Source organism: Octopus bimaculoides, chromosome 5, assembly GCF_001194135.2.
Source record: "Octopus bimaculoides isolate UCB-OBI-ISO-001 chromosome 5, ASM119413v2, whole genome shotgun sequence".
Classification (NCBI taxonomy): Eukaryota; Metazoa; Mollusca; class Cephalopoda; order Octopoda; family Octopodidae; genus Octopus; species Octopus bimaculoides.
This window is the reverse complement of record NC_068985.1, coordinates 122,034,968-122,048,275: the sequence shown is the minus strand read 5'-3', so window position 1 is coordinate 122,048,275 and position 13,308 is coordinate 122,034,968. Positions and strand designations below refer to the sequence as shown.

Genomic DNA, 13,308 nt, shown 5'->3' with positions numbered 1-13,308 from the left:
TTTTTTTTTTTACTGAAACAAGTACAAGAGAAAAGAGAATGAGATATGTGTGTGTATAACGTAAATTAATACTGTAAAATTAATTTCTTCCAATTATCTCTCCTTTACTTTTAGTGTAGCTAATAATTATCTATCTATCTATCTAGATAATTATTAGCGACACTAAAAGTAAAGAGATAATTGGAAGAAATTAATTTTACCGTTATTAATTTACATACTATGTGGAGGCGCAATAGCCCAGTGGTTAGGGCAGCGGACTCGCGGTCGGAGGATCACGGTTTCGATTCCCAGACCGGGTGTTGTGTTGAGCGAAAACACCTAAAGCTCCACGAGGCTCCGGCAGGGGGGTGGTGACGACCCCTGTTGTACTCTTTCGCTCCAACTTTCGCTCACACTTTCTTCTTGTTTCTTGAATAACTTTGCGATGGACTGGCATCCCGTCCAGATGGTGAACACACAAGCCATAGAAACCGGGCCCATGAGCCTGGCTAGGCTTTAAAAAAAGGACGCAAAAAAAGAAAAAAAAAAGAAATTTACATACACAAGGAAAAGATATGATCTTTGCAAAGAGAGGAACAGCTATAAACAGTTTTCAGGCTTATGAACCTTATCAGCATAGTACAATTCACTTATATTGGCTTTCATTAATCATGCCAATTATACTGGTCAAAATTCTTCCGTATCTTAACTCACTATATGTTAAAACTACTGTCAGTTGATCACAGCAGTATTGAGTAGACTAAGCTGACGAAGTCTAATCTAACCGAAATATGTCCCTTGTCTGTATATAATAACTAAATTTCTCCCATAAGCTTGTAAATTATGTGCAACTGATCCTTAATTTCTTGACATATTCTCCTGCTTGACAGGTAGTAAGAATTACCTGCTAGAGTTTTGTTTGCTGACACTGAGAAGTTTCAATTAGTGCATCATTAACCCATACCTGTCATTCAGTGCATCATTAACCCATACCTGACAAAAAATACTAAAACACATATATTCTACTTAATGTAAAGAGTATGCCTTTTCTTTTCGTTTATTCAAACGTTTAAGCTTGGATTTTGTTAACATTTCCCTCTTCTATTTCTTTTAGCCCCCCCCCCCTTTTTTTCTGCAAGAAAAAGACGCTATTATGATTCTGGTTTTGAATACATCCATGATCAGAAAATGCAAAATAAATAAATAGAAAAAAAAAAAACAGGAAAAAATTTTAAATAATTTTTTAAAACAATATAAAAATTACATACAAAAATAGGAATGTATTCAATAATGAAAGCATCAACTAAAAGAATAAAAAAATTTTAATGAACAGCTTTTTAAATTTTCTAAGTGAGGATGAAAGTAAAATTTCAAATGCAAGCATATATTCATTTTTACGTTTCAAATGCAAACGAAGTATATCTATATACAAATTAAAAGGTACTTTATATAAATATGTTTGTAATCGCATACATGGTAGAAGGGAGTTTCTAATTAGAAATAACAGAATTTACTGATTCTGAAATTGATGGCCAAAACAAACCTGGCTGCCGTTTTTTTTTTTTAAGTATATTAAAATATGTTGGAGGGGTGGGGGTTTAAAAATCAATGCCTGGATGAACAAGTGATTCCAAACGTACGTGTGTGTGAGTATATATATATGTATGTATATGTGTGTGTGTGTGTGTGTATGTATGAATGAATGAGGCAGATTGGACGGAGAGAGAGTATGTAAATGATCACGTTGACTTAACCTAGAATTTTCCGATTAAAGATCCACAAGAAAATATTTCCCATACACATTGATAGTTCCACACTCAGTGTATGTATATAAAAGACAGATTATATTCCTAGAGATTGCCTATGTATAACAATCATTATAAAGGATTAATACATTTGAAAACAGTTATTTCGGTCACAAATGTAAAATTGATCGAATGTTGAAAAATGAATATTTATAATATAGAAACTTTGGAAATCAGCAGAGAGAGAAAATTGGAGATTAATTTACCAAATTAAAAATAAGAACACAGTGGAAGCAAAATAAATAAGGAAAACTGAAAGATGAATATCAAAATGTAGCCATCAGTGATATTTTAAAAACGATAAAAGACTAAGATTTCGAAGCACCAGATCTATTTTAAGTATTTTAAACGGAATTTTGGCAAAGATTGCCGAATTTTTGACTTTCATGCGTTTACAAATAGCTGCAATTGTTTAGCATCCCGTCAACCTTGATAGAACAGTCCAAGGATCAAAGGCATTCCGATCGTGTTCATAGAGTATATTGGACCACATAGGTATATATATATATTTTTTAAAGATGGTCGTATGTAACCTGAGGGAAATGTGGCTGCTATTTACAGCAAGTCGAACGACCACAGTATGAAGAGATTCCTAATGTGAGCGCCAAAATGTACACAGATGCATGCATAAAAAATGCACACATTTGATGCGTGCACGGGACATCGGCAAGGTCGTACACTGCAAAAGTGATGTCCATGGATCAAATCTAGCTTGTTGCATAAGACAAAACAGACATACATGCATACATACAGACACATGCAATCAACCACTAAATAGAAATCGATTGAAACCATTATTTTTTTTTCTTATTCATTGGTGAATGAGGTTTATACCAAATATAGAATTTTAAAATAAAACCACAGAACTATAAAATTGATTGAGAAGGAAGGGAAAAAAATGATCCTCGCTGTCAAGCGTATCTAAAAAGCAACAAATACTATCGCATTTACCTAGATTCTAGCAAGTTAAACGAGAAGTTAAAAAGAACGTGCATGCAAACACACACACAAATATACGTACATAGAACACTAATAACATATACAATCAAGCTTAAATCTAAAAAATTTTCGTCATAAGAAAAACACTAATCGATTACACTTCGATTACAGCAAGATCATATATATATATATATATATATATATATATATATATATATATATACACACACATACATACACACACACGGGTTTTCCAGCTTACCTTTTCCTCGGAGAGCTCTGTGAGTTAATATAACCTCGATTCTTAAGAATTGGCATCTGCATATTTCTAACGGAAATCTCTAATATATGAAAGATGATGTAAAACAGTCACTGATTGATATTTCAAATAAGACACCGGGACGGTCTTAGTAGAGAGAGGAGCCATATGCTACAACGTTGAGATGAAAAATATGGACTAAGACGTCGCCGAATAAAGTCGATGCGTCTGACAACACACAGACACTGATATATGGGCAACGTATATGAAATTAGCTGGGGAAAAAAATTAAAAACAAACAAAAACCTAACGATACTTCCTATTGGTTAGCAGTAGATAACTGCAACCAGTGAGTAAACCCGAAATATCTGGATTTGAGTTATTTTCTCCTCCCCTCCCCCCATCCCCGCATACAAACGGTTTGAATTTGTGTATAGTAGGTGAGCTGGCGCACTAAAAATAGTTTGTAATTATTAGAAACCTCATACTACTACTACTACTACTACTAGATTACACACATACGCAGATACAGTTCGGGGGATACCTGTAACATTAAAGTAACAGCAGCAGTAGCAACGAAGTGGAAAACGGCTATGTTTATTTGGAGTAATATCAAGGGCACATGTACGCTTTTACGTAACCAGTGGAATTTTGTCATACTTAGCTTCTAAAACGAATTTCTCTTTCATCATTCAATAATGTGGGATCCGTGTGCTTATCTATATAGAATATCAAACCTACATTTACACCAAATAAAGACTTGTGTCTCTTATATTACAAATATTACCGAGTGATTAAGCAGTGGAAGTAAAAAAAAATTAAAAAAAATTCTAGCTGTGTGATTCAATACATTTTAAATAACAATTGTCATAATATTCGCCCAGAAACAAACTTCATTATTAAAATTGGGAAGAAATGGGATTGTGTAGTGTTCATGCCCTCTTGAAGAAAATAAGTAAGAAGAACAAATAGAAATAACTTCAGCTGAGAATCGAAGCGCTAAATGATTCTACGCTAAACTATATCAAACAATTAAGATCTTGTGTATGTGTGTGTAGAAAATAATTGTGCAAAAGATATTTTATATCCTTGTTAACTTAACCTTGAGACATGCATGCTTTTCATAAAAACCATAGGCATAAAACGTAGTGATTCTTACTGATAATAGGAACTAGGTCACTATGCTTGAATATTCTACTCTGGGTCGAAATATACCAAACAATAACGGTAAGTATATTGTTCTTGAAAAGAACCTAAGTCGGCCCTGATTAAATTGAGAGCCATCCAGGTTATTATTTTTTTTTGTCTTTTTTTTTTCTAGGCATGTTAGTATGTCTTTCCCTTTTTAAAACAAGGTGTATGATTTGAGGGAAATTTGATTGGGCTCAAGCAAGCAGATGGACGAATCACTTAGAGACTCCCTCATTGACTCAAAAAAAAAATACGTACACGTGCATGTATGCGTGTATATAATTCGCATGCACTTCCATTTTAATTTTATTTTGCGTCAAGTGTACATGTGTATATAGATGGAGAGCGAAATGAATGGTCAAGTGTATAAGGTGTGTCCAGGAGTTCAAATCCCGTTGGTTTACCTGAGCTCATTTAGCTGCCAGGAACAATTATCAGGGCTAAACACTCACTGGTTGATAACACTGACTACAAAAGCGGAAGAATTTCTCAGTCGCACCAATGCGTGCATGAGCAACACAATTCTAATTTTAAAATTATTTCAGGTATCAAAATGTTTATCCATGTCTGTCAGGTGTCAGGTAGTGTGTTTCCAGCTCGAAAAAAGACAAAGTGACTGAGAGAGGGAGGGAAAGCGACAGAAGTGGGGTGGGGGGAAGGAAGGAAGGAAGGGGGCTGGTTAGAAGAATTCGTTTCTACAGGTAGGCGAAATGTCAATAACACCGCAGTGAAATATGCTGAAGACCTTTTGTGAAGCAGCGATCGAGCAGACCCAATGATCATAAGCATTCCAGCAATGACCTCGTAATTTAAAAAAATGTTTAATCATGTATCTAATACCACACTATCCAATCTAATCCTACATATAATTTTTAAGTCAGTAGGGCATAAGTGAAAGGAAATTTTGTCGCTATATCTAACAGGTCAAACGACCAGCTAGAAGCTCCCTTGATAGCTCCCATATCATTTTAGTTACCAGATGTGATAGAGTGCAGAAAGCAGCAGCTTATTGCTCATATAGCTGCAATAATAATAGAATTCCTGCTTGCTAAATGCAGAAACGAAACGTAATGCTGGTTGTTGCAGCCTGGATAAACAGCATTCATTAACATTTAGCAGTAACGGTTTTATCAAGCAGTCAGTTACAGCAGTAGTGGTACTAAGACTGTAGAGTAAATGAAAGGGAAGTCTCGATTCAGTTTTCGACTGATTATAGTTTCAACTCTTTTCGAATGCATCGTTGATGTCATTGGAAATTTATGCACGCTCTTAAGATTGCATTTCTTTCTCTCGTTAATCTAATAGACATACATACATACACAAGTGAATATAGCTGGCTTCGTAGAACCAAGCAGAATACAAACGTTTGACGTTCCACCTGTGTGTTAAGCATTTTTGAAAAGAATTTTTATAGAGTTGTCATAACCATATGACAACACTAACCAAAATCGCTAGAGTGTAAGAGTAAATACTAAATGACGTACGCAAAAGAATGTCTTCACTGAAATTTCCCTCTTAGCCGGGGAAAGAAAACAAATCTGCCGGAAATTTTAGCGACCCTCAAAGGAAAAAAGAAAGGAGATATTTCAACAGATTAAAATTCTATCTCCCAAAATTAATTTACATGTTTAGAAGAAAATCTGATCATTGTCTGAAAGCAACAGACAACTATGAATATATTTCAATTTATTAGACCTCATTAAACAGAGAACAGTCTGTTTAATCTTGATTGATCAACTGCATCTGGTGGCGAGCAGGGCCAACTTAAAGCATGGGCACACTGGGTAAGTTGCCTAGGGCTTCACGGGTCATAGGACTCTGAAGAGAGCTGGACCTTTGACATGTATTACACAGACCCACTGATGTATGGACATACTTTGAGGTCACGTGAACCAGTAACCTTGCCTTAAGGTCAAATAGGCTCTGTGCCTCAAGAGTAAGCTTAGGAGAGCTGGAAATTAGCAGAGTAAACTGTAAATCGAGCATGGGCAATCTTTCTTGGGTAGTAAAGCTGCATGAGACATGGTTCATCGTCAGGCTGTACTACTTTAAAAGATGCAAGGTAATTTTTCGATGGTGTGCCATTCAGAAAATCCCACAGGCTGCAGTTTGCTCATGACAGTTGTAAATAAAACAGCAGACGGCAACAGGAAACAACTGCTGTATCTTTCCAAAGGAAAATCATGAATCTTCACTTTCTCTTGTAAAATGGACATGGTAAATTTAATTATTTTTTTTAAAGCGAGTTAAGGGAAATAACTCATTTGCATGAAATTGGATAAAAATGCTAAGGAGTGATGTACTGAATGCTATAGGCAAAAGAATTGTAAATTAAGGTTCAGACTTTTCTCAAAAACAGAAATCCCTCTGGCCCTGCCAATTACTAACCTACTGCTTCACTCTAACAGCCCAAAGGTAATGGAAACAAGCACCTGTCTATTTCTCATTTGGATGACCAGTACAGTTTCTGTAAATCATATCTACTGATCTCTGTTCTTGTATCTTCAGCATAAGCAAACCCTTAGATTCATGTCTGGCTTCAGTTACATTGCTCATGTATAGTCTTCATCTGTCTAATTTCTTGGATCAGAATTTTGGACTACTCCATTACTCATTGGTTTCATGGGACTCTCTTTGATCTACACTTCATAAATTCTAATGTACCTCAAAGTTGAGTTGTGTATCCCACTCTTCCTTCTGAAGATTAATGGACTTTGCAGATGTGTTTAACACAAAATCTCACACCCATTATTCTTATTTCTGCTACAGGTGTCTCATCCATATACTTCCTAGAAGTCTCATGCTGGACATATATTACTTTCATAAGAAGAGATCTTGAAAAAGACATCTTTCAAATAGTGACATAGCAACTTTGTAGATATGAATTTCTAGAAACTGTACTGGTCATTCAAAAGAGGAAAAGATTCAAGCTAATAAAAGAGGTACTTTATAATTGTCTACATTACCTTTGGTCTGCTGAATGAATAGCAGAAGGGCAGTAATTGGCAAGGCCTGAGAGGTTGCTGTTTTTAAGAAGAGGGTCATATTGTTACATGTTTCTTCTATGGGTTGGTGAACATTACATACTGAAAGACTGAAATTTTTATGTAAATGGCTTCAATTAGGAATTGAGTGACAGACTAAAATTGATGGAGATGTATATCACCTTCTATGGCATTTTGCCCCTCTATCTCCTCCCTTAATTTTTTCTACATTTTGCCTTCCCCAACTCCTGCATCATAGATTATCCATCACTCCCTGTATCCAACCTTCAATCCTTCTCAGTATTAAGTTGTTGCCTGCCTTCCATCCTCTCATGTCTTGGTCCCTCCATACACTCTTGCAAGTACCCACTTCCCTAATTCCACTGTGCCAACACACTTCTACTCACCTTGTACCTTGAAAAGCCACCAGGACTTGCAGTTTCTATTGATCACTTTCATTCTCTCCTAAAGATAAGTAACTATGTAGCTCCTCTACAAGACTCTGCTTGCCCCTCCTTCCTCTCCTTCCTTCATACTTTAACTCCTTGTCTCACATAAATACCCCTCCCCCTGGTTCTGTAGTCTTGGGAGTTGCATGGTAACTTCAATAGTGCTGGTGGCATGAAAAAGTGCATGGTACATGCTGTAAATTGTAGAATATGATGCAGTCCTTGGACACGTCAAATCCTGTCAAACCATCCAATCCACATCAGTATGGAACATGGATATCAAATGATAATGATGTGGCAGGTACTATAGGATGGCTTAGTTTTGGTTAGTTGAAGTAAAAAGAAAAATAATAATTGTTTCTAAAATAGGCAGAAGGCCTGAAATTTGCAAGAGGAAAATAGTCAGTTGATTACATTGACTCCAGTGCTCAACTAGTGCTTATTTCATCGACTTTGAAAGGATGGAAGGCAAAGTTGACCATAGCAGAATTTGAACTCAGAACATAAGGATAGCCAAAATGCTTAGCAGCATTTTGTCTGGCATACTAATGATTCTGATAGCTAGCCATCTTAATAATAATAATAATAATAATAATAATCCTTTCTACTATAGGCACAAGGCCTGAAATTTTGGAGGAGGGGGCTAGTCGATTACAACGATCCCAGGAAGTAGGAATGTAAATATACACACACACATCACCTCTCACTTCGTACATTGAGGTTCCACCTGAAGACATCATTATCTCTTTACAGCTACTACTAATTCATTTCTCTCTCCTAAATGTGAATAGCTATGTAGATCCCCTACAAGAACTTGCTCTGTCTTGCCCACTTCTTTCATACCTTAACCCTCATCTACTAGCACAAAGTTCCTCACCTTGGGATCTGTAGGCATGCAAGCTGCATAGTGACCTCACAATTGTTGGTGGCATGAGAAAAGCGCCTGGTACATACTATAAAGTGGTTGGTGTTAGGAAGAGCATCCATCCATAGAAAGCATGACAAAATCACACATTGGAACATGCAGTCCTTGGAGCCATCCAACCCATACCAGCATGGAATGTAGATGTTAAATGTTGAGGATATGTATACATACATACAATGGGCTCCAAACAGTTTTGTCTATCAGATTACTTATAAGACAATAGTAAAAGAGACACGAGTCACTCAATGAAATAGAACACAAGACCACCTGATAACAAAGTAAACTCTGTATCCATACAACTATGTATCAACATTAAATAACTGGAGGAAAGATCAATATAGTCAAGTATCAATAGAGGTGGAAATGACCATAAAAAAGCAATATTAAGTCACTCAGAGCATTAATAGTAATTTTCTGATCTATTTACAAAAAAAAAAATAATATATTTATCCCAACACACTTGTAAAATAGAATTGATTCTTTGCCATCAATTGGTGATCACCAATATTGATTTCAACAATGTTATTATAGTGTTGGATAGAATATCTCATGGTATTTGTTTCCAACTCTCTGCTCTTTGCAATCAAATTCCATCAAGGTTAATTTTGCTTGTTATCCTTTTAGGATCAATAAAAAATACCCATACAAGGCAATGAATAAGCAGAACTGTAAGAACATCTACGTGTTATTTGCTTCAGCTCTTTCTGCTCTATGTTCAAATCCTGCTGCAGGCATTTAGGTAATAGACTTAACCTATCACCTAGTTTAACATAAACACCTGGCACCTTGGGTGGCTTTATAGAGTCCACTCTGTTGTAAGCATTTGGGATATGTCTTCAGTTTGAGCATATTTTACTTTTTCACAACAGTCTTGAAAGAATCATGGGTATTGTTTTCCCTCCTGATAAAAAGATTAACAAACAAATGCATTGACAGTAATTGAAATATTGCTTCAATCAGAAATCAAACAGGTCCTAAAAAACTGTTTCTTCACCAAGATGTTACTAACTAAATTATAGTGCTCACCACAGTCAGATTAAGGAGGAGGAGTAATAATATAGCTGGTCATAAATTTTAAATTAATGAGATAAGCTTCTGCTTATGTTAATGATTAGTCAGCATTGTATAATTGTGTAACTGGTTTTAGGTATTTAAATATTGCTTGTTGTTGGTGTTATTGAGTAGTTCTTGTCAATCAGCTTACTTCTTTTCTATTTATAGAACAGGCATAGGCTGATCAATGTTTGACCAGCAACCCAAATTATCAAAGTTCAATCTGATCTGGGACATCCCACAGTATATTGTCAAGTACTGTGACTGGATATAAAGTATCAGTAAAGTAACAACCAGAGCATTTGTCTAAGTTGCTGTAACAAGTTAATAAGCACAGACACTGCAAACAATAAAAAAAATATATATACTTGTCATAGTTTTACTCTTAAAGTCAACGCTGACCATATCTGATGGACAAATGCCCCACTGGGAGAGCAAGCATGTTGGATAGTGCAGACACCATAGTCGTCATTCATTGTTGAGGTGTAGAGTTCAAGTTTGAAGTTTCAGTGGGAATCTCAGTTCACATGTGGTCCCTGGTCACTTTGGGGTAGTGTGATCCATAGCAGCTCATCTTGCCATTGATTATTGACCGTTGCAGAGGATTTGCTGACAAAGTCACTGCTGATTATCAGAACAGACATAGCCTGGGTTTGAATCAGGTTCTAGAGATATGCTTTAACGAAAGCTAAAGAGTGTCTCACTCTCAGTGGTCTTCCAGCATGCCAGATACCAACCCAGAATTTTTGAGGACCTGTGCTATTGCTAGAAAGTTGAACCCACACTAGATTCATCTATCTTTTTTGACAGGACTTGTTTTTACTCCTACTGGGTTTCTAGAAACCTTCCTCAGCAGGCAAGCCCAGTGGGGGTGCTGGTTTAGTCACCAATGACCCAACCATGCAACAGTACACCAATCTATTTCAGTTAAAAATTCCTGTATATCAAGTACATAATATCAAAAGTCAAGTTAACAGAAGAATGCAAAATTAATTTAATGCATAGAAACAATTTTCTGTCCAAGTGTTTATCCCACTTTAGTGCAGGGTCTGTATTCAAGCATAATAATGCATCCAAGAAGTTGATCCACCTGATAAAGGAGGCCCATCATCATTAGCTGCATCTCGAAAACCCTGTTTTCTCTGCAATGAGAAAGGTGGTAGTAATAGCAAGTGGAATTTGAACTCAGAATATCATGAACTAGAAGGGATACTGCAAATTATCCCTCTCATAATTATGCCAATCCACCAACCTAAACAAGTCTTTTATTTTATGGACTCTAAAAGAATGAAAGGTAAAGTTGACTTTGGAGGGATTTGAACACAGGGCACTGAGAGCCATAAGAAATATTACAAGACATTCAGTCCAAAGCTCTAACAACTTCTGCTTGTCTTCCACTTGTATGGGGACAATGAAATGCAGATATGAATTTACAATACAGGAGATGCTATTTCAATATCTTATACTCTGCCATTTAATACAGATAAAAGTGAACCATAGAGTAGCGTTTCCCCTCATTAGTTCCAGACAAACCTTAGGTTACTATAAAAGAAATTGGGGGTCTACAAGATAAAGCATCTTTTAACAGAATTTTTAAAAAAATTATTTTATGAAACTGATATGACCATTTTCAAAAAAGCTAAGATTTTTTAAAATAGATAAATTCTCTCTCTAAAATAATTTTTGTTTCATTTAATGCCTTATTCAAATTAGCATGATAGGAGTTGAAGTATGATGTAGGTAGGAGTTAAGATAAATGCAGAACAAAGATTCAAATCATACTGGGGATAAAAAAGTGACAATTTACAAGGCATAAGGTCAACAGTTGAAGGAAATGTATTGGTAGAAGAATCAACTCTAGCGAGTATCTATTTTCTCAACCCCTCTACGTAGAACTATACACCCATAGCTCTAGTATTACTTATGAGACACCATACTACATAACCAATCTCTGTCAGTGGTTTCCAAACTGTCAAATACCAGGTCCCTCAACCACACATAAAGAAAAAAAAAAGTACCCTCTTTGTTAATGAGAAAATAAAATAGGGTATTGGACAAGTCAGGGAGAAGATAAAAAAGGGTACTGGAAAAGTTAAAACCTGTTTAATTTTATTAAACAAAACAATTTGCTTTTTTCCTTTGCAGATCTTTCTAATGAGAAACACTATATGACAATATGCAATGCAGTTCCTGACCGGATTTAACTCTAGCACATTTGGAGTTGGTTCCAAGCATCTGATCAAGATTTGAACTGCCAGCTAAAAGGAAAGAAATTAAATTACTCTAATATTTTACTGTTTCACAACTTCTTAAGGATTTTTCTTCCAGTGATAAGAAATTTAGAGTGTAAGAATATAAGAACATGAACTGATTCCAGAACATCGTCACTAATTATTCTGTTTCCTCCTGGAGAAAGACAGACAAAGCCAACTTTGGTGAGGGAGATGAAACTATACTAAAATGCTTTCAGTCAAACGATTGGTATTTATTTTATTGACACTAGAGAAATGAAAGACAAACTCAGCCACCATTAATATCTTTTACATATCATAAAAAGTAGAGAAGAATATACACACATACACATATTTATATATCCTTAAGCAAGTGTCCTAAAACAGTATATCAGCTAGTAGGAGAGAACACAATGAGACTGTGTGCTCAATGAACAAATAAATGATAGCGTGTGTGTGAGTTCATGCAAGCATCTAGACAGTGGATAACTAGACTGTTTTAATGTGCTTATTTCAAAGATGCTAACAAAGGCAAGCCAGTAGTAAAAATGTTCTTATAAAAGTCTTCATACTAATGACCAGATTTTTAAAACTATACAGCAAATGTAGACGGTGAAACTTTGGAATAAAATAATTGATTAAAAACTAAAGCAAATGCAGTTATGTAAAAAAAAAAAAAAAACAATCCCAGAACCCAGAAGTTTATATCTTCAGTGAGAACCTGTTTTTATAAATGAAAGAATTGAGTATGGTTTCTTTTGTAAAGACACAAGGCTCTATTTCTACATTTTCAAAATCTATTTATTTTACATAACTATAAGGAAAAAAGTAAAGTAGAATAAGTTGGCTGCAATAAATTTCCAGCATTTTTTTTTCTTCAGTTTAAAGATAATTTTTTAATCAATTCTGGAAATATGAAAGATAAAGGTGAAAGTTAGTTAAATACAAATATGTGGTAACAAAGTAAGAGTCTGGGTCAGCACTAAACAAATATCCACAGTCTGGAATACTGAGATAAAATATTGACTTAATTATAAAAGTTTATACAATTTAGATTCTTTTTAAGACTAAAATGAATAAGTTGAATTTTCTTTTCTTTTCCTTTTTCATTATAATTTTAGCAGTTTATTGTATAATGCATTTTGGGGGCAAAACATTTAAACAGCCGAATAAAAATGTATATACAAATATATAATATATCATCATCATCATCGTTTAACGTCCGCTTTCCATGCTAGCATGGGTTGGACGATTTGACTGAGGACTGGTGCAACCGGATGGCTACACCAGGCTCCAATCTAATTTGGCAGAGTTTCTACAGCTGGATGCCCTTCCTAACGCCAACCACTCAGACTTATTCCTTGTAAGCCTAGTACTTCCACTATTGGTCTCTGTTGCCGAACTGCTAAGTTACAGGGACATAAACACACCACCATCAGTTGTCAAGTGATGTTGGGGGGACAAACATATATATATATATATATATATATATA

The 13,308-nt window shown here is 35.4% G+C and overlaps 1 protein-coding gene across 7 annotated transcripts in view; it reads right to left on the bottom strand.

The window, feature by feature from the left end:
• LOC106882136 (SUN domain-containing protein 1) overlaps positions 1–13,308 on the bottom strand; it is a 104,899-nt gene that overhangs the window by 57,834 nt on the left and 33,757 nt on the right. For 2 of the 7 annotated variants that reach the window (XM_014932702.2, XM_014932703.2), the window contains exon 1: positions 2,986–3,365. The exons of 2 other annotated variants lie outside the window; for them this stretch is intronic. In XM_014932702.2, coding sequence (XP_014788188.1) covers positions 2,986–3,047 — 62 coding nt within the window. In that variant the 5' untranslated portion in view covers positions 3,048–3,365. Of the gene's footprint in view, positions 1–2,985; positions 3,369–13,308 lie in introns of those variants that run through there. 3 more of the 7 variants (XM_052967980.1, XM_014932704.2, XM_052967981.1) reach the window with 3 other exon arrangements.